General features: G+C 57.8%; 2 protein-coding genes, 1 long non-coding RNA gene and 1 pseudogene across 3 annotated transcripts; 2 read left to right on the top strand and 2 right to left on the bottom strand.

Moving 5' to 3' along the window:
• Positions 1 to 1080: 1080 nt before the first annotated feature.
• On the top strand, positions 1081 to 6273 carry LOC140644852 (uncharacterized). The gene is made up of 3 exons (XM_072848006.1): positions 1081 to 1190; positions 2137 to 2252; positions 4269 to 6273. The coding sequence occupies exons 2-3, from the start codon at positions 2147 to 2149 to the stop codon at positions 5306 to 5308; spliced, it is 1146 nt and encodes a 381-aa protein (XP_072704107.1). The 5' UTR covers positions 1081 to 1190; positions 2137 to 2146; the 3' UTR covers positions 5309 to 6273.
• LOC140644784 (uncharacterized) lies at positions 5705 to 21110 on the bottom strand. The gene is made up of 6 exons (XM_072847847.1): positions 20847 to 21110; positions 19821 to 20399; positions 18595 to 19298; positions 16243 to 16444; positions 13839 to 15566; positions 5705 to 8509 (listed from the first exon to the last, which is right to left on the bottom strand). The coding sequence occupies exons 1-6, from the start codon at positions 20881 to 20883 to the stop codon at positions 7500 to 7502; spliced, it is 4260 nt and encodes a 1419-aa protein (XP_072703948.1). The 5' UTR covers positions 20884 to 21110; the 3' UTR covers positions 5705 to 7499.
• Positions 21111 to 21208: 98 nt separating this feature from the next.
• On the top strand, positions 21209 to 23484 carry LOC140644908 (uncharacterized). The gene is made up of 3 exons (XR_012039867.1): positions 21209 to 21621; positions 22858 to 22934; positions 23192 to 23484. It is a non-coding gene; the product is annotated as an uncharacterized lncRNA (long non-coding RNA).
• Positions 23485 to 23489: 5 nt separating this feature from the next.
• Positions 23490 to 24574, bottom strand: LOC140644783 (uncharacterized; annotated as a pseudogene).
• Positions 24575 to 27981: the final 3407 nt, after the last annotated feature.

Here is a 27981-nt window from a genome sequence, read left to right as displayed (position 1 = left end):
TCCCGATTGCGGGAAGAGCTTCAGTCAAAGCTCCAACTTGGTGACCCATCAACGGATCCATACGGGTGAACGACCCTATAGCTGCGCCCAGTGCGGGAAGAGTTTTTACCGAAGCTCCGATCTCGTCCGTCATCACCGGACCCATGTTGGGGACCCCCAAAAATGAAGGGGGATGCTCAGGGTCACCCCGTTTTTCCAAGCTCCGTGCCACCGATGCCGCTTTCTCCAGCTCCTCGTGGACCATGAAATGGCGTCGGCTCAGGAACCGCTTCGCTTCCCCTCCAATATCATAATTTTAATTTTTTTTTCAAGCATCTTTAGGGCTTTTTTTACCAAAATAAGGGGAAAAAAAAAAAAAAAAGCCTTTATCACGGTGACACCCTCCTCAAGGGACAAAGGGGACGTGGCAGGATGGGACCTGGGATATTTTGGGGGGGGGACCCATCCCCACGGAGTATTTTAGGGTGACTTTGGAGGGAATTTTCCGCCTGTGCTGAAGGAAACGGGGCTATAAGGTGGGATGGAGTCATTTTGAGGTGGAAAAAAAAAAAAAAAAGCCCTTTCTCTTCTAGGATGCTGGTTTAGGGAGATTTAGACCCAAAAATCGCTCTCTGCTCTTCCCGTCGCGGCATTGATGTTGAGCTGGAAAATTGGGGGGGGGGGGGATATATAACCTGAGGTTTGATATCGCTTTGGGATTATTTTATATTAATAAAATACTCAATAAAATTATATAAAGGGGAGACAGATCGATCCCTCTCGGCTTTTGGGGTGCTGGGAGCTTGGGACCCCCCCCACCCCCCAAAATACCCCTCCCTGGTCCCACCCTGGGGTGCAGTGATGCTCCCATGGTTACCCCCCATTTTCTCCGTGGGTTGGGGGGAACCCCCCCTAAACCCCACTCTCCCCCCTAATTTGGGGTCCGCAGGAGCTCTGCCCGCTGCCAGCATCCCGTGGGGTGCAGGGCTTCCCCGGGGGCACCCCAAAACTCGCACCACCACCCTCCCCCCCCCCCAACCACCACCAGCCGGCGGCTGAAGGGTTAAAGCAAGGCTGGAGCTGCGGGAGGCGGCTCCGGCCCGTGGATTCACTTCCTAGGTCAGGGGCTCCCGGTGCGTCCGGGGAGACACGCGTGGGACCCCCGGGAGCCAGCGGGGAGACACGCGGGGGAGCCCCGGGGAACCGGCGGGGTGCGATTCTCCCGGGAGCGCGGCCGGGCTGCGTTGAGGGGGGGGGACCCCTACGACCCCCGGGAGAACCCCACGACCCCCGGGAGACACCCACGACCCCCGGGAGCGCGGAGTGGGACCGGGCTGCTACCGGGGTGGGGGGGGGACCCTCACGACCGCCGGGAGATACCCCACGACCCCCCGCGAGCGGGACCGGGCTGCCACCGGGGTGGGGGGGACCCCCACGACCCCCGGGAGCGCGGAGCGGGACCGGACTGCACTGGGGGGGGAGACCCCCACGACCCCCGGGGAGAGACCCCCAAAAGCCCGCGGGAGACCCCCACGATCCCCGGGATCGCGGAGCAGGGCCAGGCTGCGGGGGGGGAGGAAGACCCCACAACCCCCGTGGGGAGACCCCCAAGACCCCAGGGATCGCGGAACAGGACCGGGCTGCATTGGGGGAGACCCCCAAAAGCCCCTGGGAGACCCCCACGACCCCCAGAATCGCGGAACGGGGCCAGGCTGCATGGGGGCGGGGGGAGACCCCCACGACCCCCAGGATCGCAGAGCGGGGCCAGGCTGCACTGGGGTGGGGGACCCCCACGACCCCGGGAGACCCCCAGGAGCCCGGAGCAGGGCCAGGCTGCACCGGGAGGGGAGACCCCAGGACCCCCAGAGTGGGGCCAGGCTGCAATTGGGGGGGGGGGAGACCCCACGACCCCTGGGAGCCCAGAGTGGGGAGCCCCCAAAGCCCCCCACAATGGGGGATGCCCATCCCCAGCATCCTCCCGGTGATGCCCCGTGGTGGGTCAAGCCCCCCTGGCCCCCCAACCCCCCCAGGACCCTCCTCACCACCCCATCGATTTTTTTTTTTTTTCCCCCCCAAAATCCCTTTTTTTAGGGGAAATCCTAAAACCCGAACCCCAGAGGAAAGTGGGGTGATGGTTTTTGGGGTTGTCCCCATTAGGGTTGTCCCCATGGAGGTGATGACCATGGAAGATGCTGCCGTGCCTCTCGTCCCGGTCCCGACAGCCTGCGGTGGGGACACCATGAAGAGGAACGGGGACACCGTGGTCCTGCCGGGTGAGTCCCCGGGGCTGGGGACAAGGCCGGGGGGGTTGGATGGGTGGCTGAGAAGTGGCTTTGGTGGGGACAAGCGTCTGTGGCTGCATGGTGGCGGTGGTGCTTTGTCCCAAAGTAGGGCTCTTGTACCGTGTCATGTCCCCATCTCCCCTGCCACCATCAGCCCATCCCTTCTGCCACCGTGACCCCATCCCTTCTGCCACTGTGACCCCAAACCTTGGCCCTCCGTGACCCCAAACCTTCTCCCACCACGTCCCCATCCCCTCTGCCACCACGTCCCCATCCCCTCTGCCACCGTGACCCCATCCCTTCTGCCACCATGTCACCAACCCTTCTCCTACCCTGACCCCAAACCTTCTGCCACCACGTCCCCATCCCCTCTGCCACCATGACCCCATCCCTTCTGCCACCATGTCACCAACCCTTCTCCTACCATGACCCCAAACCTTCACCCACCATGTCCCCATCCCCTCTGCCATGGTGTCCCCATCCCTTCTGCCACCGTGACCCCAAACCTTGGCCCACCATGAATCCACCCCTTCTGCCACTGTGTCCCCAACACTTCTACCATGACCCCATCCCTTCTGCCACCACGTCCCCATCCCTTCTGCCACCATGTCCCCATCCCTTCTCCCACTGTGGCCCCAACCCTTCTCCCACCATGGCCCCATCCCTTCTGCCATGGTGTCCCCATCCCCTCTGCCACCGTGACCCCACCCCTTCTGCCACTGTCCCCCCAACCCTTCTCCTACCCTGACCCCAAAACCTTCTGCCACCATGTCCCCATCCTTTCTGCCATGGTGTCCCCATCCCCTCTGCCACCGTGACCCCATCCCTTCTGCCACCATGTCACCAACCCTTCTCCTACCCTGACCCCAAACCTTCACCCACCACGTCCCCATCCCCTCTGCCACCGTGACCCCATCCCTTCTGCCACCGTGACCCCAAACCTTGGCCCACCATGAATCCAACTCTTCTGCCACTGTGTCCCCAACACTTCTACCATGACCCCATCCCCTCTGCCACCACGTCCCCATCCCTTCTGCCACCATGTCCCCATCCCTTCTCCCACTGTGGCCCCAACCCTTCTCCCACCATGGCCCCATCCCTTCTGCCATGGTGTCCCCATCCCCTCTGCCACCGTGACCCCACCCCTTCTGCCACTGTGTCCCCAACCCTTCTCCTACCCTGACCCCAAAACCTTCTGCCACCATGTCCCCATCCTTTCTGCCATGGTGTCCCCATCCCCTCTGCCACCGTGACCCCATCCCTTCTGCCACCATGTCACCAACCCTTCTCCTACCCTGACCCCCAACCTTCACCCACCATGTCCCCATCCCCTCTGCCACCGTGACCCCATCCCTTCTGCCACCGTGACCCCAAACCTTGGCCCACCATGAATCCACCTCTTCTGCCACTGTGTCCCCAACACTTCTACCATGACCCCATCCCTTCTGCCACCACGTCCCCATCCCTTCTCCCACTGTGGCCCCAACCCTTCTCCCACCATGGCCCCATCCCTTCTGCCATGGTGTCCCCATCCCCTCTGCCACCGTGACCCCATCCCTTCTGCCACCATGTCACCAACCCTTCTCCTACCATGACCCCAAACCTTCTGCCACCGTGTCCCCAACCCTTCTCCCACTGTGACACCAAAACTTCTCCCACCGTAGCCCCATCCCTTTTGCCACTACATCCCCATCCCTTCTCCCACCGTGACCCCAAACCTTGTCCCACCACGAATCCATCCCTTCTCCCACCATGACCCCATCCCTTCTCCCACCACGTCTCCATCCCTTCTGCCACCGTGACCCCATCCCTGCTCCCACTATGTCCCCATCCCTTCTCCCACCATGTCCCCATCCCTCCTCCCACCATGTCCCCAACCCTTCTCGAGGTGGCTTCTGCCTTGGAGCCTTGATCCTCTCCTGGGGCCACCTGGCTCTTTGCTGACCATTCCCCTGAGCCATAACTCGTGTTGTTCGCCATCCCCACTCCACGTTAACCCCTTCCCAGCCGGAGAGGGCTGCTGGGGATGGTCTGTCTCCCCAGCAGATTTGGGGACAATCAAGGAGGAGGAGAAATGGCAGCAGGATGCTCCTGAGCAAGCGGACGCACCAGTGGAACCCCCAACCTCCAGCCAGCAGCAGTCCCCAAGGACCCACCCTGGGGGATCCCCCCTCCCAGGGGACAACGGGAGCAATGAGGCACCCAACACATGCCGGGAATGCGGGAAGAGCTTCCGTTGCCGCTCGGCGTTGGTGAACCACCATCGGATACACACGGATGAACGACCCTTCGGCTGCCAGGATTGCGGACGCCGCTTCAACCGTCGCTCCAACCTGACCACCCACCGACGCATCCACACCGGTGACTTGCCCTACAAGTGTCCCGATTGCGGGAAGAGCTACCGCGTCAGCTCCACTCTCCTACGGCATCGGAAGACGCACACGGACGAACGACCTTACCGGTGTGATGAATGCGGGAAGAGCTTCAGGCACAAATCAACGTTGACCATCCATCACCGCGTGCATTCGGGGGAGAGGCCCTACAAGTGCCCCGAGTGCCACAAGAGCTTCAAGAACAGCTCGGAGCTGGTGCGACATGGGCGGATCCACACCAGCGAGCGACCCTACGATTGCTCCCAATGCGGGCGACGTTTCGGCGACACCTCCCAACTGGTGCGGCATTGGCGGACCCACACCGGCGAGCGACCCTACCATTGCTCCCAATGCGGGCGGCGTTTCAGCGACAGCTCCCAACTGGCGCGGCATCAGCAGACGCACGCCGTCAAGCACAAGCACCCCGACTCAACCTGTGGGAAGAGCTTTTCCAACCGTCCCAAGCTCGCCAAGCACCAACTGGTGCACACCGGTGAGAGAGATTACCGCTGCCCCGACTGCGGCAGAGGCTTCAACCGTCGCTCCAACCTCGTGGTTCACCAGCGGTCCCACCTGGAGCAGAAACCCTATATTTGCCTTGATTGCCCCAAAAGCTTCACCAGCAGCACCCAACTCATCCAGCATCGGCAGATCCATAGCGAGGAGAAGCCTTAGGGTTGCGCCGAGCGTGGCAAGAGTTTTTGGCACAGCTCCGGTCTCGTCTCGCATCGCAAGAGGCACCAGCTGAACACAGGGACCACCCCAACGGGGACCATCCCCATCCTGGTGGCATCTCAGACCTACCTACACATCCTGGTGGTCCCTGGTGGTAGCACCGGGAGGTAACCAACCCATCCACCCACATCCCACCAGCTATTATTTTTCTTTCCTTATATGTTTTTATATATAAAGGGTTTTTTTTGGGGGGGTAGTTTTAAAAAAAGACACCCCCATCCTCTGTTTTTTTGCCTTAGATTATAGATGAGGGAAAGGGAGGGAGGGGAGAGCCATGAGCTTCACCCAAGAAAAAAGAAATCACGGTAAAATGGTTTTTTTTCTAGATGTGTCACTTCAATTGCTTTATTTTTTCAACCCTGTTTAGGGTCTTTTTAAGGGATGGGGATGGATCAAAAGAAAATCACGGCCAAAATAAAAGCATTTGCGTGTTGGCATCTGTGGTGGTTTTGGCTGGGGTAGAGTTAATTTTCTTCCTAGTAGCTAGTTATGGGGCTATGTTTTGGATTTGTGCTGAAAACAGTGTTGATAATTCAGGGATGTTTTCGTTATTGCTGAGCAGCGCTGACACCCAGTCAAGACCTTTTCTGCTTCTCCCACCACCCCACCAGCGAGTAGGTTGGGGGTGCACAAGAAGTTGGGAGGGGACACAGCTGACCCCAACTGACCAAAGGGATATTCCATATGACGTCGTGCTCAGCATATAAAGCTGGGGGAAGAAGAAGGAAGGGGGAGACGTTCGGAGCGATGGCGTTTGTCTTCCCGAGTAACCATTACGCGTGATGGAGCCCTGCTTTCCTGGCGATGGCTGAACACCTGCCCGCTCATGGGAAGCAGTGGATGAATCCCTTGTTTTGCTTTGCTTGCGTGCGCGGCTTTTGCTTTACCTATTAAACTGTTTTTATCTCAACCCACTGAGTTTTCTCATTTTTACTCTTCCCATTCTCTCCCCTATCTCACGGGGGGGAGCGAGCGAGCGGCTGGGTGGGGCTTAGTTGCCGGCTGGGGTTAAACCACGACAGCGTCGTGTGAGTAGCTCTGTTGTGGTGACGAAGCGGAGGTTGTGTGGGTGGAAGAGCCTTTTTTGGAGGGGAAAACTGAAAAAATTCCCCAATTTTGGGGAGCTGGGAGCATCTTCTGCACCCAGAGGGTGTAAGACACCCCCCTCAGGAAGCAGCTGCAGGTGGAGACTCTGGAGCTGGGATTGGGCTCTCCATCCCTCTCCATTTCCCTTGGACAAGGATGAGAGTTCAAACCAAACCATGGACGAGGTTTATTTGGTGCCAGTGGTTATGTCATAAGGGTGCAGCATCCTTCCAAAACGTGGATACCACGAGCCCACATGTCCTCCTCACCCTCCACCCGTCCACAGAGTTGTCCCACTACTCCCATCCTTACAGCACCATTGGGAAAATTCAACCCTAGAGATGGCCAAGCCCCAGCCTGGATGAAAACGAGGTGTTTTGGGTTCAACGAGGCCATGCCAAGGAGATGAGTGGAGAAGTTTATTGCAGCCAAGTTCTTGTTTATTTTTGGCATCATAAAGGGAGCAAGAGCAGGACCTGGAGGTGGGCTGCACCCATCTCCATCCCTAAGATGTTACAGGAGCCTCTTCTGAAGCCCTTTGGACAACTCAAGAGTTTATTCATCCAAAGATGAACCATAAATGGGTAGGACAGAGGTTGCACGATGCCACCGAATAACATCACATGAAAAAAACAAACAAACCTGTAAATGAGGAAGAACTCAGCCTGGTGTGTCCCAACAGGGTTGTGGGACTGTTTCCACCCCATTTCTTCCTTCCCAAAGATGCTGAGTCCTAAGCGGTGTCTTCAGAATCTTGGTCTGTGCCCAAATCCATCCACCATTTGGCTGTGGAAAAAGCCCGTGGTCCATATGGTGTTGCTTGATGCCACCAGAAGAAATTATTGGACCAAGCAGATGTGACTTTTTGGTGTCTAAAGCCAATGAGTCCACTCTTCCTAATGAATTTCTGCCATTGGTCTGCGTCCCACAGCTGAGCCCATCTCAGCAAATGGATGTTACCTGCATTCATCCAGGTCCCTGTGGGGAACCAGGAAGATGTGGGGACCACCAGCCAGGTCTCTACCCAACCTGCGTCACCAGGTCTCTACCCAACGTGGGTCCTTCGATGGGTAATGAAGTTCGAACAGCGGATAAAGCTCTTCCCGCAGTCAGGGCACTCATAGGGCTTCCCTTCCCGGTGGGTCCTTTGGTGTTTAATCAAGGCAGAACTCACGGTGAAGCTCCTACCGCACTCAGGACACTCGTAGGGCTTCTCCCCGGTATGGATGCGTTGGTGGGTCATCAGGTTGGAGCTGCGGTTGAAGCTCTTCCCGCAGTCGGGGCAGCGGTAGGGTCTCTCACCTGTATGTGTCCGCTGATGCCTGATGAGGTCCGAGCTGTTCCTAAACCACTTCCCGCAGTCAACGCACCTGTAGGGCTTCTCCCCGGTGTGGACACGCTGGTGGATGATGAGGCTGGAGCTCTGGCTGAACGTCTTCTCGCACTCCTCGCACTTATAGGGTCTCTCCCCGGTGTGGATCTTCTGGTGGCGGATCAGGTAGGAGCTGACGCTGAAGCTCTTCCCGCACTCGGGGCACTTGTAGGGTCTTTCCCCGGTGTGGGTGCGTTGGTGGGATGTGAGGTTGGAGCTCTGGTTGAAGCCCTTCCCACAATCGGGGCATTTGTAGGGCTTCTCGCCAGTGTGCAAGCGTTGGTGGGTGATGAGCGTGGAGCTGTCGCTGAAGCTCTTCCCACAATCGGGACACTTGTAGGGCTTCTCACCGGTGTGCAGACGTTGATGGGTGATGAGATGGGAGCTACGGCTGAAGCTCTTCCCGCACTCCAAGCACTTGTAGGGCTTCTCGCCGGCGTGCAACCGCTGGTGCACCGCCAGGTTCGAGCTACGGCTGAAGCTCCGACCACATTCCTCGCAGATGGTCGGTCTTTCCTCCTCCAAGCTTCGTGGGGTGGGTTTGCAACCTCTCCCCGTGGAGCATCTTCTTGGCTTTTCCTCCCCGTTGACCTCCTGCTCCATGGAGCCCTTCAAAACAGCCTCTTCCACAAGGTTCTGCCGGTGGGGTTTCTCCTCCGTGTTCTCCATCCCCATCTCATCGCCTGCTGGAGGAAGGAACAAGGGAGAGGAAGGGGATTTGCATCCGTGCCAGAGGGAAGAGGAAGGAGGTTCTCCCAGATCGGTCTCCGGGAGGACTGCGTCAGCAACGGGGCTGTCCTGCAGCCAGAAGCGATGCTTGGCTGGAGGACGGAGGAGAAGAGAAGATGAAAGGTCAAGCAAATTCCTCCTCACCTGCCTGGGTATCTCGTAGCATCTCCTCTTCCTCGCAGCCTCCTCCTCAATCTGGCCAAGGTTTGGGAATGGGAAATCCTGGTTTTTGGGGGAAAAAAACCCAATCTGTGAGCGCGTTCCCCAGTTTGGGTTGTGGGTTGCTCCTGCCCAAGTCCACCCCTACTGGGAAGTAGGGACACCACCAGCATCTCGTGTCCATAAAACCCTCCAAAACACCAAGATCCACCCAAGACGTGGGGCCAGCGTTATAAATGCAGAGATCCACCCTCAAAAGGCAGGTAGAGGAGAAATAAGGAATTTGTCCTGCTTGGGAAACGTGGTTATGGGAAGAGAAGGACCAGCGTCATGTCCCTGCAAGCCCTGTCCCACCAGAGCTGGAGAGGGGACAAGGACAAGGTCAGCGATGTCCCTGGCTGTGGCGCAGCCCCGAAATCACTTGCTCTCACCCCAAAACCACCTGACGCAGCACCCAGACGTGGGTGTGAAAGAAATGGGCCTATGATGGACCACCTGGTTCGACCCAGAGGGGTGGGGGTCTGCAACCAGCCCCCCTAGACCATTGTGTTGCACAGGGGGAAACTGAGGCAGGGACCACCAACCCCCAAAAGAGCTCCCATAGGGCTAGGGAAAAAAAGAGCTCTGGGACCCCCCTTCCCTGTTACCTGAGGGGGGCCAGGGCTTGGTTGGGGGGGCGGGGGGAGCAATGCTCCTGCCCACCCCAAGTGTCCTAGGGCCATGGGGGGCTGTGGGGCACTGGGGCCAGGGTCCCCTCGCTGTGGGATGATCCCTGCTCCGGGGTCCCAGGGGTCCCAGGGGTTCACTCTCTCTGGGCTCGCCCCTCTCCAGGCTCCCAGGGGTCCCCAGCTCCGGGATCGCCATTCTCAGGGGTCCCGGGGGTCCCCCAGCTCTGGTATCGCCCCTCTCCAGGCTCCCGGGGGTGCCCCAGCTCTGGGATCGCCCCTCTCCAGGCTCCCGGGGGTCTCCCAGCTCCGGGATCGCTGCTCTCGGGGGTCCCGGGGGTCCTTCATCTCTGGTATTGCCCCTCTCCGGGCTCCCAGGGGTCCCCAGCTCCAGGATCGCCATTCTCAGGGGTCCCGGGGGTCCCCCAGCTCTGGTATCGCCCCTCTCCAGGCTCCTGGGGGTCCCCTAGTTCCAAGATCGCCCCTCTCCGGGCTCCCGGGGGTCTCCCAGCTCCGGGATCGCTGCTCTCAGGGGTCCCGGGGGTCCCCCAGCTCTGGTATCGCCCCTCTCTGGGCTCCCGGGGGTCCCCAGCTCCGGGATCGCCATTCTCAGGGGTCCCGGGGGTCCCCCAGCTCTGGTATCGCCCCTCTCCGGGCTCCGGGGGGTCCCCTAGTTCCGAGATCGCCCCTCTCCAGGCTCCCGGGGGTCCCCCAGCTCCGGGATCGCCGCTCTCGGGGGTCCCGGGGGTCCCCCAGCTCTGGTATCGCCCCTCTCCGGGCTCCCAGGGGTCCCGGGGGTCCCCCAGCTCCAGGCTCGCCCCTCTCCAGGCTCCCCGCTCCGGGCTCCCGGGGGTCCCAGGGGTCCCCTCCCCCACCCCTCTCCGGACTCGCCCCTCTCCGAGTTCCCGGGGGTCCCGGGTGCTCCCCCCGCCCGGGTCTCCCCGGGGGGGTCCCGGACCGGTCCTCCCCCTCTCCGCCGGTACCGGGCGTTCGCTGCGGGTTGACAATGGAGGAGGCGGCGGCGGTGCCTGACCCAGGAAGGCCAACCCCCCAACGGGGGGGGACCGCATCCCCCCATCCCCACCGGCCGGGGCCCTCTGCCGGCAGCCGCCACCGGGTGTCCCCCCCAAAAAACCCCACCTCCCCGGGACCCCCAATATCCCCCAAGGGATATTTGTGGCTCAGCTCTAGAGTCCTGCAAGCTCCAAACATCCCCCCCCAAAAAACCCACCCCACCTCCCAGGGACCCCCAAGGGATATTTGCGGCTCAGCTCTGGAGTCCTGCGAGCTCCAAACACCCCCCCAAAAAACCACCCCCAAGGACCCCCAAGGGATATTTGCAGCTCAGCTCTGGAGTCCTGCAAGCTCCAAACATCCCCCCCCCCAAAAAAACCCACCTCCCAGGGACCCCCAATATCCCCCCAAGGGATATCTGCAGCTCAGCTCTGGAGTCCTGCGAGCTCCAAACACCCCCCCCAAAAAAAAAACACCCCCAAGGACCCCCAAGGGATATTTGCAGCTCAGCTCTGGAGTCCTGCAGGCTCCAAACATCCCCCCCCCAAAAAAAAAACCCACCTCCTAGGGACCCCGCCAGTATCCCCCAAGGGATATTTGTATCTCTGCTCTGGAGTCCTACAAGCTCCAAACATCCCCCCCAAAAAAAACACCCCCAAGGACCCCCCAAGGGATATTTGCAGCTCAGCTCTGCGGTCCTGCAAGCTCCAAACATCCCCCAAAAAACCCACCTCCCAGGGACCCCCAATATCCCCCAAGGGATATTTGCGGCTCAGCTCTGGAGTCCTGCGAGCTCCAAACACCGCCCCCCCAAAAAAAACCACCCCCAAGGACCCCCAAGGGATATTTGCAGCTCAGCTCTGCAGTCCTGCAGGCTCCAAACATCCCCCCCCAAAAAAAACCCCACCTCCCAGGGACCCCCAATATCCCCCCAAGGGATATTTGCGGCTCAGCTCTGGAGTCCTGCAAGCTCCAAACATCCCCCCCAAAAAAACCCCACCTCCCAGGGACCCCCAATATCCCCCCAAGGGATATTTGCGGCTCAGCTCTGCAGTCCTGCAGGCTCCAAACATCCCCCCAAATCACCTCCCAGGGACCCCCAAATATCCCCCCAGGCTGAGAACTGACCGCTCATCACAGCAGTGAGAAGCTCAATCATCCCCTGGGCTGGGGACAAAGTGCTACCTGGTCTTTGGGGTCCCCTCCTGCGCTCCCCCCAATCCCTCCCCCGGTGCCACGTCCTCATCCCACTTCCCTGTCCCTGTGGCCCCTAAAATTACTCATTAACGACCCGCAGCAATTAAAAAAGCTCTCTAGGAAGACACCGACCAAGAGCTTTAGGAATAAACCGTTTATTTCAGAATAAGTGTGCACAGAATAGTACAATTTTCTGGATGGAAACAACAGTAAATCCAATAATTCGCTAATATTGGGCTAAAATTAATTATAATATATATAAAATACATACATTATAATAATTAAGGGACTTGGAGCATTTCAAATCCCCTGATCAGATCATCCTCTTTTCGTGTTGAGCAGTGCAAGCATCGTCAAGACTAATAACCAACGAGCCTAAAACGGATTCCCACCACTGATAATTGACTATTTTTTTGAAAATATTCTGGAATCTGTCTGATTTTTCTGGTATCAGGGAGGCGGTTTAAAGCTGAAGTTGTATTAAGGTTTAAATTATATTCAATTTTATTATGCCTGCTCCTTTGCCTGTTTCAATAGCTGATTTAAGAGTTTATGCTGCAAAAAACCAAAAAAATGTTCAATTAGAGATAAATTCATACCGAGAGCGGTAGGGGTGATGCGGTGGTAGAGGGTAGTGAGTTGATAGGATTTAATAAGTGGTAATTTGGGGCGGGAGAGTTAAAATCGCATCCAAATTGGGTAGTAAAGACACAAATAGGGAGATTAATACTTGTAGTGTGGCTATAAAGAGTCAATATCTAGAAAATAACACAAAGGTTGTAAACACGAGCAGCCGTTCCCGACATAGATGAGCATCATCTTGGTGGTTTCATGGGGGTGTGATGGGAAATGACTCCCCCGAGGGAATTAAGGCACGGATTAGGGGTTCAAGAGGAATTCCCTTCACCTACGGACCTCACTCCTGGCTCTGGGGACGCAATCTTCAGCATCTACTGATGGCCATCCTTTCATTTGGGGCTGTCGTCCACGAGATGGACCACGGATCTGCCTTGGTGTGGACCCAAAGATGCGATGGGGTAGGTTCATTCAGAAGCAGCATCTCACCTAGTCAAGCTACGTCCACACTTCCATCATAAGCGAAGTTTCCCAAGTGCCACCAGGCTTGTAGGTGACACTCGGTGGCATCACGCCAGGCAACTTCACGAATTTTAGCAAGTAGACTGCTGGTGTCAGCTTCTCCTGAGGTTTCAGCTTGAACCCACTGTTGAGTCTGAAGGCAACTCAAAGCCAAGGAAACATTCCCTTGGGTTACCCCTAAGGTATTTAGTAATAATGCGGTCACCATAAATTAGACGTTCTCATTAAGGGACAGTGTTTGGGGTCAACCATGGTCCCATTCCCAACTTAAGTAACGATGATTGTAAGGAAATACGACGATTTCACAGCGAGGCAGTCATTGCATCTAGCTTATTGACCAGGACTTCAGCGTCAATACCATCAAGCACTTCCACGCCAGTCCCCAAAAAGGGGGGGACGCCTCATGGCTATAAGTTGAGCTGAGGTAGGACATGGCTATGGAGCCAGGTTAGCCATCCCTCGTCAACAGTAAACGAGAAGGTGGGTCCAGTCGGGATGTATTTGTTAATACTGTTCCCTCTACTCATTTTAAGGACCAGTTGGGATCCAAAAGTAGTTGCCGAGTATGATTTTTGTCCGAATCGCATAGGGACCTACTGCAGTAAAAATGGGGGATGAAGTCAAGGGTGAGTTGAGGAGGATGGTTGGAGGGTTGGTTGTGATGAGTTTGGGAGGAGACGGACTTGGAGAGGAAAAATTTCTTCACCGAAAGGGTTGTCCAGCATTGGAACAGGCTGCCCAGGGAAGTGGTTGAGTCGCCATCCCTGGAGGTATTGAAAAGCCGTGTAGATGTGGTTTAGTGGTGGAGTTGCCAGTGCTAGGTTGGACTCGATGATCTTAAAGGTCTTTTCCAACCTAAACAAATCTATGATTCTATGAGGGAATAATATTAAATTTAAAAGCGAGAGCCATCAGAGCCTTAGGCCGAAGGCACTCAGTGTGAACAGGGTGAGAAGAACAAGGGTCACGCTACAAAAAGATTGACGTAGGAACCCCGTGTCACCAGTAATTCACTAATACTGGGCTTAAATTGATATCTGGGTGTGCAAAGACTTACACAACCATGGTCATCAGATAGGATATGGGGCACATCTCCTTTGGATGAATAACTTGGATCAGTTGATGGACTCGGGGCATCTGAAATTCTTTTATTGTTGAGCTGTGGAAGCACCATCTGGACTCGTTAATTGATCATCACATCCCACCTCTGCTTCTACTCTGTGCTGGGTCTTTCCTTTCTGCACGTGATGCTCGGACACATCACGCAAAGCAACGCCAGCTCTGGTCTTCCTGTGAATCTCCTGGTGCCTCGTACGGTGGGAGGCTTGGCGGAAGGTTTTTTTGCAGATGGGGCAGGTATAGGGTTTTTCTCCTGTGTGGATTCGTTGGTGGGTGACGAGGAGAAAATTAGAGTGGAAATTTTTCCCGCAGTCGGAGCATCGGTAAGGTCTCCCCTCGGTGTGGAACCGCTGGTGCTTCAAGAGAGCTGCGATGGCACTGAAACACTCCCCACAACTGGGACACTTATAGGGTTTCTCCTCGGTGTGGGTCCTCCGGTGTCTCCGAAGGGTTGAGCCATCGTTGTAGCACTTCTCACAGTCGGGACACTTGAAGGGTCTCTCCCCTGTATGGATTCGCTGGTGTTTCAGTAGGGTTGCGCTGTGGCTGAAGGTCTTCTCACACTTGGAGCATCTATAGGGTCGCTCTCCGCTGTGGGTAGCCCGGTGAAGGACCAGAGCTGACTTTGCATGGAAGCTCTTACTACAGTAGGGGCATTTATAACGTCCCTCCCCTGCGTGGGCTCCCTGAGATGTCCTCTGCTTCTTTTCCATGTGGATCTTCTTGTGTTTGATGAGTCCAGAGCTGTCTGTGTAGCTTTGCCCGCAATCCATACATTTGTACGGTCTCTCCCCGGTGTGGCTTCGCTGGTGTCTCGCAAGGTGGGAGCTCAACCGAAAGCTTTTATCGCAGTTGAGACAGTTGTAGGGTTTCTCCCCCGTGTGGATTCTCCGATGGGCGGCGAGGTCTGAACTCATGATGAAGCTCTTCCCGCATTCGGGGCACTTGTAGGGTTTCTCCCCAGTATGGACCCGCTGGTGAACAATGAGGATCGATCTCCGGTTGAAGCCCTTCCCGCACACCGAGCACTTGAACGGCTTCTCACCCGTATGGATCCGCTGATGAATGGCCAGGTACCGTCTCAAGCTGAAGTTCTTCCCGCACGCAAGACACCGAAAAGGGTTGTCCACGTTATGGGTGGCTTCGTGGGCCAGCAGATATGCGCTCAACCGAAAGGTCTTCCCGCAAACGAGGCAGACGTAGGGTTTATCCCTGGTGTGGATCTTCCGATGGGTGCTGAGGGTGGAGGTGAGACGGAAACGCTTCCCGCAGTCCGAGCACTTGTAGGGTTTCTCGCCCGTATGGATCCGTTGATGTTTGTTGAGAGCTGACCCAACTCGGAAACCCTTCCCGCACTCGTGGCAGGTGAAGGGCTTTTCACCGGTGTGGATGCGCTGGTGGGGGATAAGGAATGACCTCCGACTGAAGATCTTCCCGCAGTCGGGACAGCTATAGAGGGCCTTGTGCATGGCCCCTTCTGTCTTCCCAGCAACGTTCTTCCCGCTCTTGCTGCAGTTGTAGGTCCTCTTTGTTGCACGGCTGCCATGGCAGGCTTGCAGCCGTCCACCCTTTCTTGGCGATGGACGTCCATGGGAGTCATTGCTTGGTTCTTCAGAGGCTTGCTGTGGTTGACTCTCACACTCATACTGCACCACTGGGTTTGGCTCTTGAGGGATGTCCACCTCAGATAGGTCCCAACACAGCTCAAACACTTCTGGTTCCTCCAGGCCATTTTCCTTCCCATCCGCCATCCCGTCAGCTGTAGGAACAAAGATCCCAAACCCAAGTCAGGACAATGCCTTTACCAAAGTTCCTATGAAAGTTTAAGGCTCTGATGCCCAAATCTAGCCTGCTCAGCAGCTCCAATGGTACCAGAGGGTGGTGGTGGTGACCCCAGGCTACAACCCCACACCGATGCAGCTCACGGGGCATGAGGACACAGCAAAAGGCCATGGGAAAGAGATCTATTGAGGGTTACCAGACAGAGGAGGTCCATGTGGACCTCTGGGCTAAGGAAGCACCATCGTGCCCTTCTCCTCCCCTGCAGCCCACCTGCCCAAGGGGCTTCTCCTCCGTGCCACCCTTTCCCACCACATCCAGAGCCCACCCCTTGCTCCACTGGGAAGACCTGGCGAAGAAAGGGGATGAGGTGATGGGGTCCCATGGTCACTCGCACCCCACGGGTGGCATGGGACCGCCCACCACCTCACCGTGTGTCCCAAAGCATCATCAACCACCAGCACCCATCTGGACCTGGTGGTAGGACCCATGCGTTGGGCAGGACCCAACCACCACCACCCTGCCCCATATCTGCCTCCCACCCCAGCCACCCTTGGGACCCTCGGAGCTCAGCCCCACGGCACAGCCCGTGGGTCCTCCACGCGGGAAGGGGCAAGAGAGGGGCTGGGGCTGCCCCGGGCCCCCTCCCCGGTTACCTGCGGGATGCGGCGGGGGCAGAACCCGGGCGGGGGGCGATGCTCCCGGGGGCAGGGGGCTGCGGGGCGCTCGGTGGTCCCCGTGGAGGTGGCTCCTCGGGTGACCCGGATACAGTGAGTAGTGGAGCCGCATCCTTCCTCCTCTTCCTCCTCCATCCCTCCTCCTCCTGCTCCTCCTCCTTCTCCATCCCTCCTCCTCCTGCTCCTCCATCCCTCTCCTCCTGCTCCTCCTCCAATCCTCCTCCTGTTCCTGCTCCTCCTCCGTCTCCATCCCTTCTCTTCTTCCTCAATCCCTCCTCTTCCTGCTCCTGCTCCTCCTCCATCCCGCCTCCTTCTCCATGCCTCCTCCTCTATCCCTCCTCCTCCTCCATCCCTCCTCTTCCTGCTCCTGCTCCTCCTCCTCCCCTCCTCTTCCTCCTCCATCCTCCTCTTCCTGCTCCTCCTCCTCGCCCATCCCTCCTCCTCCTGCTCCTCCTCCATCCCTCCTCCTCCATCCCTCCTTCTCCTCCTCCATCCCTCCTCCTCTCCATCCCTTCTGCCTTCCTCCTCGTCCATCCCTCCTCCTCCTCCACGCGGGACCGGCGCCCACCCTTGGTCCCCTTCCTCCTTCCTCCACCCCAAAATTCATCGCATCCCCCGGGAGGACCAGGGATGGAGATGGGTCAGGTCGGGATGGGGCATTGCTGGGCTGTTGGCTGCTCCCACCCACTGTGGGTGAACCCGGGAAGGGGAGAAGAGGAGTAAAAGCGAGAAAACTTGTGGGTGGAGATAAAAATTGTTTAATAAGAGAAGAAGGAGGAGGAGGAGGAGAAAGAAGAAGGAGAAGGAGGAGGAGAAGGAGAAGGAGGAGGAGGAGAAGGAGAAGGAGGAGGAGGAGGAGGAGGAGGAGAAGGAGAAGGAGAAGGAGAAGGAGAAGGAGAAGGAGAAGGAGAAGGAGAAGGAGGAGGAGAAGGAGAAGGAGGAGGAGGAGAAGAAGAAGGAGAAGGAGAAGGAGAAGGAGAAGGAGAAGGAGAAGGAGAAGGAGAAGGAGAAGGAGAAGGAGAAGGAGAAGGAGAAGGAGAAGGAGAAGGAGACGGAGAAGGAGGAGGAGAAGGAGTGATGCAAAGGCCAGCACTCGCCACCTCCCATGGGGAGATGGATGTCCAACAAGTTCCCAACCAAAAGCTGGCCAACCCCTGCCCCCAAACCCCCTTGTCTCCATTTTTATTGCTGAGCACAACGTGATTCGACCGAGAATACCTCTTTGGTTGGGTCGGGTCATCTGCCTGGTTGTGGTCCCCCCTCCCGATCTCTTGTGCATCCCCCAGATCTATTCACTGCTAAATGAACAGGACGTGAATCTGAAAGACATTATGAGCAAAATCCACAGTATTTGATAGAAACTTCAAAAAAAAAAAGAGGTATTTCTTCTATTTACTACGAGGGGATATTCACATACATTTGTCTGCACGTGGGTGTGTATATATATATGTATGTGTGCACATACATAACGAAGGGAGCATCCCATACACTCAATTTTTATTGCAGGGTCCTGGCTGGATTTTTGCTTCCTCCAAACCTCCTGAGGCTTTTTGCCACAGTTTCCCCCATCGGTAGTGTCTCCTTCCTTGGGGTAAAATAGTCCCCGAGCCGTCGGTGAGAGCGGCTCATCCCTCCGCCATCATGGTCCGATATCCCTCTATCCCACCGGGAAGCAGAAAAGCCTCAGCTTTGGTGAGCACCATCACCGAAGTTCATCTTGACAGTTTGTAATCGGGTAATAATTAACGGTACACACTTTTAACGAAGCAAGTGATGAACAGAGAAACATATTAAGAGCCAGCTGAATAAAATACAACACGATAGTCACAGCTTGTAAAACAAGACCTGAGATGCCAACCAGCATCCCACCAAAACATCGTACCAATGCTGTCCCATCAGTTTGTTCAACCTTGGGTCTTGTTAACGACCCCGCTGGCTGACGAGACTTTATAATCCCTTTGGACTCATGGGAGCACCCTGTTTTTGCCAGGAAGGCAGCGTTTCTTAAATATCTCCTTTCCCTGGACCCACAAGTCCCCATGGAGATGCTGGGGCTCTTGGATGGTCCCAGGTGCTGGGGTGAAGGAAGAGCCATGTTGTCCATGTACCCAAGGCACCTGCTGATAAATCTCCTCCTTCTTTACTTCTATGTGCAGGCACTCGTTTAAAAGCAGAGACAGGCTCACACAACCCCTCATCCCCCCAAAAAAAACCTTGGTGGGGCATTAGCAACCCTCAGACATCTCTGAATTTCCCCCTCCAAGATGACCAGCCTCATGGGATGGGACCAAAGAGGTGGAAGTCCCTACCTAGGGAGGCCACAACCCCCTAATTTCGTGGCACGTCACCCCCTGGAGAAGCTCCTTGGCCCACCGGCACCTCCTCCAAGTGGGTCCTCTGATGGAGAAGACACTCGGCACCCACGCTGAATGACTTCCCGCAGACCAGGCACGCGTGGGAGCTCTCCTGCGTGTGGATCTGCTGGTGCGTGGCGAGGTGGGAGCTGCTCCGAAAGGTTTTCCGGCATTGCTGGCAGCTGTACGGCCTCTCCCCAGTGTGGATCCGCTGGTGCAAGATGAGTTTTTGCTTCTGAGTAAAGGATTTCCCGCAATCAGAGCAGGAAAAAGGTTTTTCTCCAGTGTGGGTCCTCCGATGCCTGGAAAGGCTCGAGTTCTGGGTGAAGCACTCCCCGCACTCGGGGCACTCGTATGGTCTCTCTCCCTTATGGATCCTATGGTGGGAGACGAGGTTGGAGAAGTCGTTGAAGGTCTTCCCGCAATCTGGGCACTTGTAGGGTCGTTCTCCTGTGTGATTTCTTTGGTGGCGTCTCAGGCTGTTTCTCCAGCAGAAGGTCTTCCCACATTCTGGGCATTTATGGGTCTTCTGCTTGGCACGGGCCACCGACTTGCTTGTGGCTGCGTGGGTGTCCTTCATGCCACTCCCTTGTCTTGTCAGTGTCTGCTTCTTCTTGCTCTCCAACTTCTCCTCCAGCACCCGGGTTGGTTGTCCTGGCTTCATCTGGGTGCTCTCGGTGCCTGCTCGAGAAAGACAAAGCCATCACACCAACTTGGATGAGTGGGGCAGAGGAGGGGACAGGACCTCCACGAGCAAGGATGGAGGAGAAACCCAAGTATCTGTTGGGGTAATGCAAGTTGGGAAGACCCAGGAGGGGGTTTGCAGTGGTGGAGGATGGGCAAAGAGAGGCCTCCATGCCCACAAATGAACCTGGGAAATGTTCTTGGTGACCATTTGCTATCACCAAGACTGACTTATGAACCCCCCTGCATGGAGGAGTTTCTTCCAGTGCAGCTCCATTAGTCGGAGGTCTCCAGTCCAACCTCCTGCTCAGACCAGGTTGAACTATCCCCACCTATAGTTCAACCAAACCTGGGGACAGAGCAAATCCATCCCCAGGGACGTCTCCCACCCCATCACTGCTGCCATGCTGGGAGCAGGAATCCCAACACAGCCCCACCACATGCTTCTCCAGACCATCCCCACCCACAGCTCCACGAGGGCATGGGACATCTCACCCTAAGCCACCTCCAAGGACTCACCATCATGGAGGACTTGCTGATGCCTCATGAGGTGAGACCTCTTCCGGAAGGTCTTCTCACAGTGCGAGCAGGCGTACGGTCGCTCTCCCGTGTGGATGCGTTGGTGGGTGATGAGGTCCGAGCGCCAGGAGAAACGTTTCCCGCACGTGGTGCAGAGAAAGGGCTTCTCCTTGGTGTGTGTCCTCCAGTGACGCAGGAGGACCACGCTCTGCGTGAAGCTCTTCCCGCAATCCAGGCACTTGAAGGGCTTCTCTCCCGTGTGGATCCTTCGGTGCCGGGTCAGGCTGCTCCCCCAGGTGAAGATCTTCTTGCAGTCCACACACTTGTACACCTTCCCTCTGGACCTACTCCTTGGTTGGGTTGTGTCTTCTTGAAGGTCTTCAGCATACGTCCCTTTGAAAGAGCATTTCCGGGGTCTTCTCAATACTTGGCTACCTTGCTTATCATCTGGCTGATGCTGAATGTCATGGTCCATGTCCACCTTGGGTTTCTGGGGCTCCTCTCTGGGTCCTTCCAGCATCACCTGGTCCTCTTCCATGGGCTGGGACTCTTTCTTCTTCTCGTCGTCTGTCCCATCACCTGTTGGAAGACCAAAGGAGGTCATTTGATATGTGTTAAGGGATGTTAAGAGTGGCCACCTCCTCCAGGAGCTCCAGCCCAGCCCAGTACCACCCAGTATGGTGCTGCCCAGCTGCTGGAGCCCTTCCAGCAAGACCTCCACCCACTCCAGTAGCTGCACTGGGATCCCAGCTCACTCTAGTACCTGACACCACAGACCAGGGATGCCAACACCCCTGGTCTGACTCCTGTAGATGACCCCAAACCCATTCACACCAGTCCCCCCAGCAGCTAGCACTGGGTCCAGAAATAGTTAAGAAAAAGATTGAATAACAAAAGCAGGTCAAACTGCGATGACCAACACGTAGACCGACCCCCTTGTACTACACCACCAGCCCCTTTTACACCCTTTTTTTGTCTGCCCTCCCCCCCTTTTCTCCTCCCTGCTCCCCTTCCCCTGCTCATCACCTCCTCCATACGCACAGTCCCCCCACCAGCGCTGCATCCTTATCAGCTGCAAAGCTCTTGGTAGAACTTCAAAGTTCTGCTGGTGGGTAGAAGCCCACCCGTTAGCGTGACCGGCGAGGTTTGTTTCTGCTTAGCCTCTTCGTTAACCGCTAATTGGGCAAGGTTTTCTGTCTCTGCCTGCTCGTCTCCCTCTCTTTCCTTATCCTCCTTCTCACACGCCGCACTGCCTTGCCCGTTAGCGCCAGTAACGAGGTTTGCTCTTATCACCACCACCCTTATCATGGTGTGGGGCGGGTTTGTCCCTGGATGTTCTTGTTGATAGCTTCTTGGTCCAGATATTCTTAAAGGAGACGCGTGTTGGGCGCCTGGAGGAACTTTCCAGGCAGAGGAGCCATGGAAAAAGGGGGGAGCTGTTGAAATTTGGGGAGCAGAAGGTCCTTACCCGGGGACGACACACTCTCGTGGCTCTTTTCTTGCATGATGTGGTTGTGGGAAGAGCATCAGTCCATGTGTCACCCCACAGCCGGACACGGCTGGTAAAGGCCCATCCCCTTGGGTGATGTTGAAGGTCCACCTGGAAAGGCTTCAGAGACCCCCCAAGTTATTTGGGGGGGATACCCCGCCTCCTCCGTGGCGTTATTTAGGGGAGAACTGGAGGATGTGCAGGGAGATCCCAGCTCGAGGCAGCGATCGATGGGCACCGGTCTCCCCCCACCTGGGGGGTGCAGCATCACCCTCAGCCCCGACGGGGACCACCTACACCAGGCACAAAACAGTAAGGAGCTGTGCTGGGTCTCGGGCGGGGGGGGGGGGGGGTCCTTCTTCCAGACCCCCTCCCCAGACCACCCCATTACCTATGGGGTGCTGCCCTGGACACCCCCATTTCCTGTGGGTGCTACCCTGGGGTTCCCCGTTACCTTCAGGGGTCTGCCCAGGACCCCCCCATTACCTACAGGGTGCTGCCAGGGATCCCCCCCATTCCCTGCGGCCACTGCCTGGGACCCCCCCCATTCCCTCTGGGTGCCCCATTATCTCCTGTTTGCACCCGGGACCCCCCCAGTACCTGTGGGTGCTACCCGGGGGTCCCCCATTCCCTGTGGGCTCTATGACCCCCCCCCATTACCATCAGGGCTCTACCCACCACCCCCCCACTACCCACGGGGCGCTACTCGGGACCCCCCCCCATTCCCTGCGGCAGCTGCCCGGACCCCCTGGTCCCTGCGGCTCCTGCTCCAGCCCCCCGGTACCTGCGCTTGCTCCCCGGGACCCCCGGTCCCTGCAGCTGCTGTCCGGGACCCCCCCGGGTATCTGCCGTGCGCTGCCCGCGACCCCCCGTTACCTACGGGACACCGTCCCCGGGACCCCCGGTACCCTGCAGCCGCTGCCCAGGACCCCCCCCCCATACCCCGTACCCTGCAACCGCTGCCCGGGACCCCCCCCCCGTACCCTGCAACCGCTGCCCGGGACCCCCCGGTACCTGCGGGCGCTGCCGCCCTCCGCGGAGCACACGGCGGGGATCGCTCCGGTCGGTCCCGGGGGTCTACGGGGGGGGGGTGTCGTGTGTGTGTGTGTCCCCCCCTGCCCGCCCCCGATCCCGCTGTCCCGGCCCCTTCCTGTGCCTCTGCACACCGAGCCGGGCTGCAACAAACCGGTTCTACCGGGGGATGCTCGGGGGAGCCGGGCTGGACCCCCCCCCCCTCCGGTTCTACCGGGGGATGCCCGGGGGAGCCAGGATGGAGCCCCCCACTCCCGGCCCCTCTCTGCAGCCCTGCTCCAAGGAAGAGCAGCCACAAGGTTTAATTAGACAAAATAAATAATAATTAAAAAAAAAAAATAGAGCTCGAGACAAAGGGCGGCGTTATCTTTTTCTATAAATAACTGGATTTGCCCATTCTCACCCACGCGCTGACCCTGAGAATTAAAAGAAAAGGTTAAAAAGAAACAAGAAAAAGGCCCGGGGTTGATAAAAACCCCATGGAAACGCGATATTAACGTGTTTATTTTAACGAAGGAAGGAACCGCCGCCATTTGGCCTCGTTCCTGGGTGGCCGCGGCCTTGGAGAAATGTGGATTTTGGGTCGTCCCTGGGTAAGGACCTTCTGCTGGAGGATGGGGCTCTTGAAAGGCAGCAAACGGTGTTAGACGGATAACGAGAAGCTAATTTAGATGTCTCCAAAAAAAATATATCTTGGTCCTAAGTTGGATGTCCCAACAAGGGACCACGAGATGGGAGCAGGGACTTGATTTCACCCATCCTAAATGATGTTCCCGCTCTGAAAAATATCTTCCAAAGGCTGGAATTTAAACCTAAATCTGACTAATTCAACCCATTAATACATTTCCAGCATCGCAGGATGGAGGTGGAGGAGAAGAAAAGTCCTCTCAGTTGGTTTCAAGAGCCAGCCCAGTCTGGGGAAGGGGGACTCAGCTCCTGGACATCACCTAGGACCCACCTCTCAACTTAGAAAAATCCAGATGTTGGGTTTTTCCATCGCAGAAAAGCTTAGTTTTCCAGCACCAATTAATGTTAAGCGTTATTAATGATGTCTCTGGACCATCCAAGGTTTATTTTATTGCTGGAGGATCACAAAAGGTGGAACAGAGGAAGAGGAGGGCAGAACTTGACTGCCTGTTGCAACCTGAGCATGAGGTATGGGGCTGGAGACCCCAAAAGTCACAGCCCACCATGGATGCCCACCTACACTGGGAAAGTTGCCTCCACCTTCTACTTCACGTGGTGTTTTTGGTGGGACCTCAGCTCCTTGTAGCTGTTCCAGCACTCGGAGAACTTGTAGGGAGCCTCCTCCATGTGGGTCTACTGGTGTTGAGCTTTGAGCTCATGGTGAAGCCCTTCCCACAACTGGGGCATCTATACGGTCTCTCACCATGATGGATCCTCTGGTGGGACATGAGGTTGGAACCATCGCTGAAGCTCCTCCAGCGCTCGGGGCAAGTGTAGGGTCACCCACACAGGGAGAGTCGCCACCTTCTACTCCATGTGGTGGTTCTGGTGGGACCTCAGCTCCTTGTAGCTCTTCTGGCACATGGAGAACTTGTAGGTAGCCTCTTCCATGTGGGTCTACTGGTGTTCGATGAGATTTGAGCTCACGGTGAAGCCCTTCGCACAGTTTGGGCATCTATAGGGTCTCCCCCCAACATGGATCCACTGGTGTCTGATCAGGCTGGAGCTTCTACCAAAGCTTTTCCTGCAGTCCTGGCCCATGTAGGGTCTCTCTTCTCCAAGGGTCATCTGATGAGTGGTGAGATGGGACCTCTGGGCAAAGCACTTCCCACAGCTTGGGCAGACATAGGACTTCTCCCCCAATATGGATCCTATGGTGGGAGATCAGGTCCACTCTCTGGCCAAAGCTCTTCCCACAGAAGAAGAGTTTCTTGCCATGATGGATCCTCTGGTGGGAGATGAGGTTGGAGCCATCACCGAAGCTCCTCCAGCACTTGGGGCAGGTGTAGGGCCACTCACCGGTGTGGTGATGGATCAGGCTGTACCTCCAGCTGAAGGTATTTTCAGTGTTAAGCATGTCCTCCCCTGAGGGAAGAGCAGCATCGAGGTCCTCAAAGATGCCCTGGCCATGGGAGAAGCTGGTCTTCATCATCTCGTGGTGATTCCCCAACTGCTTCTCACCCAGCTCCGGGCTCTGGGAATCCTCCTCCTCTTTGGTCCTTCCAGCTACCAGCCCTGAGGAGGATGATGAAGGCCAGGAGGACATCCCTGGGGGGTGGGAGGTGGGATGTCCATCAAGCAGAGGGCAGGGATGCAGGCATTGCTCTGGGGCAGGCAGGGAGGGCAGCAGCATCTCCAGTGTCCTCCAGCCAAGTGTTCCCCATGTGCTTGTCCCACCTTGGGCTGGAGAAGGAGGAGAGGACAGGATGGAGACCCCAGAGATGCTCGATTGGAGATGTGAGCTGATAGAAACAGGTAGCTTCAAGCCTGACCTACTTTCCTCCTCCATCCCTGGAGGAGAAGACACCCTTGGGAGCCGCTGCCTCACTCCACAGGCTTGAGGAGGAGCTCTTGGAGGTCACCACGAAGGGTCCACAGCTCTCCAGTCCCTCAAGGGAAAAAACCTTTCTTAGCTACACAGCATCTTGCTGGGTTGTCCGAGTAGCCCACCCAAACCCGGAGGAGATGTTGGCTCCACGTGGGTGCACCAGGACACCATCCCTCATGGCTTTCATCCCTCTCAACTCAAGGATGGTGTCCTGATCTCCACCCCACGGTGGATAAAACCCCACCAGGACCCCCCCGGCGTGGTTTTGAGAGGTGACAAGCTTGGGGGTTGAGCTCATGACATCCTCAGCTCAGGCATCACCTTCTCCGTGGTCCAGCTTTGGACCACCCAGCATCTCCTAAGGGTGCTCCAGCCCACGGGGCTCTTCCTCCAGGAGGAAGACGTGCGGCGCAGGAGGATGAATCCGCACCAGATTCCAGCTCCTTGACCTAATTTAGATGTTTACCAGCGGATGGAGGAGAGGGGGGAGGATTTTCCCCCACCTATTTCTGCTCATGGGCTTCAAAGGGAGCCGAGCCGGAAGGGTGCTGAGCACCATGCAGAGGGTGCAGCCAGAAGGGTGCTGAGCACCATGTGCCACGCCCAGGCTGCCTCTCGAAGGGTGCTCTGCAGCACGCACCATGCACGAGGATGCTGAGCATCGTGCGCAGGGTGCAGCTGGAAGGGTGCTGAGGATCACGGACAGGGTGCAGCTGGAAGGGTGCTGAGCACCATGCACAGGGTGCAACCAGAAGGGTGCTGAGCACCACGTACCATGCACAGGGATGCCAAGGATCATGCACAGGGTGCAGCCAGAAGGGTGCTGAGCACCACGTACCATGCAAAGGATGCTGAGCACCATGCACAGGGTGCAGCTGGAAGGGTGCTGAGCACCATGTACCATGCACAGGGATGCTGAGCACCATGCACAGGGTGCAACCAGAAGGGTGCTGAGCAGCACGCACCATGCACAAGGATGCTGAGCACCATGCGCAGGGTGCAGCCAGAAGGGTGCTCAGCACCACGCGCCATGCACAGGGATGTTGAGCACCATGCGCAGGGTGCACCTGGGAAGGTGCTGAGCACCACGCGCCACGCACAGGGATGCCGAGGATCGTGCACAGGGTGCAGCTGGAAGGGTGCTGAGCACCACGCGCCATGCACAGGGATGCTGAGCACCATGCACCAAGCACAGGGTGCATCGAGCAGGGTGCTGAGCACCAAGCAGAGGGTGCAGCCGGAAGGGTGCTGAGCACCACGCACCGTGCACAGGGATGCCAAGGATCATGCACAGGGTGCAGCTGGAAGGGTGCTGAGCACCATGTACCATGCACAGGGATGCTGAGCACCACGCACCATGCACAGGGATGCTGAGCACCATGCACAGGGTGCAGCTGAAAGGGTGCTGAGCACCACGCGCCATGCACAGGGATGCTGAGCACCACGCACCATGCACAGGGATGCTGAGCACCATGCGCAGGGTGCAGCTCGAAGGGTGCTGAGCACCATGCACAGGATGCATCGGGCAGGGTGCTGAGCACCATGCACAGGGTGCAGCTGGAAGGGTGCTGAGCACCACGCACCATGCACAGGGTGCTGAGCACCACGCACCATGCACAGGGATGCTGAGCACCATGCACAGGGTGCAGCTGGAAGGGTGCTGAGCACCACGCACCATGCAAAGGATGCTGAGCACCGAGCAGAGGGTGCAGCTGGAAGGGTGATGAGCACCACGCGCCATGCACAGGGTGCAGATGGGAAGGTGCTGAGCACCATGCACAGGGTGCAACCAGAAGGGTGCTGAGCATCATGCACAGGATGCATCGAGCAGGGTGCTGAGCACCAAGCAGAGGGTGCAGCTGGAAGGGTGCTGAGCACCACGCACCATGCAAAGGATGCTGAGCACCAAGCAGAGGGTGCAGCTAGAAGGGTGCTGAGCACCACGCACCATGCACAGGGATGCTGAGCACCATGCACAGGGTGCAGCCGGAAGGGTGCTGAGCACCATGCACAGGGTGCAGCCAGAAGGGTGCTGAGCACCAAGCAGAGGGTGCAGCCAGAAGGGTGCTGAGCACCACGCACCATGCACAGGGATGCTGAGCACCATGCACAGGGTGCAGCCAGAAGGGTGCTGAGCACCATGCACAGGATGCATCGAGCAGGGTGCTGAGCACCAAGCAGAGGGTGCAGCTGGAAGGGTGCTCAGCACCGTGCACAGGGTTGCATCGAGCCGGGTGCTGAGCTCCACGCACAGGATGCATCCACGGGGTGCTGACCCCCCCGCCGCGGCTGCAGCAGGATGCGGCCCCGCCGGGCCCGGCCGCTGAGCCCCCCCCGCGCTCCGAGCCCGGCGGGTGCCGGGGGGGGCGGACGCGGGGTCCCCCCCGCCGTGCGGCCGCTGCGGGGGCTGGCGCTGGGATCACAGGCGCTGCTGCTGCCTGCGGGGGCTGCCTGCGCCCTGCCTGTACCTTGCTTGTACCTTGCCTGCCCCCTGCCTGCGCCCTGCCTGCCCCCTGCCTGCGCCCTGCCTGCGCCCTGCCTGCCCCCTGCCTGCGCCCTGCCTGCGCCTTGCTAGTGCCCTGCCTGCACCCTGCCTGTACCTTGCTTGTACCTTGCCTGCACTCTGCCTGCCCCCTGCCTGCCCCCTGCCTGCGCCCTGCCTGTGCCCTGCCTGCGCCCTGCCTGTGCCCTGCCTGTACCTTGCTTGTACCTTGCCTGCCCCCTGCCTGCGCCCTGCCTGCGCCTTGCTAGTGCCCTGCCTGCACCCTGCCTGTACCTTGCTTGTACCTTGCCTGCACCCTGCCTGCGCCCTGCCTGTACCCTGCCTGTGCCCTGCCTGCGCCCTGCCTGCGCCCTGCCTGCGCCCTGCCTGTACCTTGCTTGTACCTTGCCTTGCTAGTGCCCTGCACCCTGCCTGCATCCTGCCTGTGCCCTGCCTGCACCTTGCCTGTGCCCTGCCTGTGCCCTGCCTGTACCTTGCCTGCACCCTGCCTGTGCCCTGCCTGTACCTTGCTTGTACCTTGCCTGTGCTCTGCCTGTGCCCTGCCTGCGCCTTGCCTGTACCTTGCTTGTACCTTGCCTGTGCCCTGCCTGTACCTTGCTTGTACCTTGCCTGCACCCTGCCT

This window comes from Ciconia boyciana, chromosome 29 (assembly GCF_034638445.1).
Source record: "Ciconia boyciana chromosome 29, ASM3463844v1, whole genome shotgun sequence".
NCBI classification, from domain to species: domain Eukaryota; kingdom Metazoa; phylum Chordata; class Aves; order Ciconiiformes; family Ciconiidae; genus Ciconia; species Ciconia boyciana.
The sequence above is the reverse complement of the archived record's forward strand: the minus strand, read 5'-3'. Positions and strand labels throughout refer to the sequence as shown.

What these genes read in the sequence shown, in the direction of transcription:
- LOC140644852 (XM_072848006.1), top strand. Translation starts at nt 2,147, where the DNA reads ATGGAGGTGATGACCATGGAAGATGCTGCCGTGCCTCTCGTCCCGGTC. An exon ending in GGACACCGTGGTCCTGCCGG is followed by an intron (nt 2,253 to 4,268) that starts GTGAGTCCCCGG and finishes ACCCCTTCCCAG; the next exon opens with CCGGAGAGGGCTGCTGGGGA.
- LOC140644784 (XM_072847847.1), bottom strand. Translation starts at nt 20,883, where the DNA reads ATGCAGCGCTGGTGGGGGGACTGTGCGTATGGAGGAG. An exon ending in GGACTGTGCGTATGGAGGAG is followed by an intron (nt 20,400 to 20,846) that starts GTGATGAGCAGG and finishes GTCTTCCAACAG; the next exon opens with GTGATGGGACAGACGACGAG. An exon ending in TGCTTCCACAGCTCAACAAT is followed by an intron (nt 8,510 to 13,838) that starts AAAAGAATTTCA and finishes TTCCTCCAGCAG; the next exon opens with GCGATGAGATGGGGATGGAG.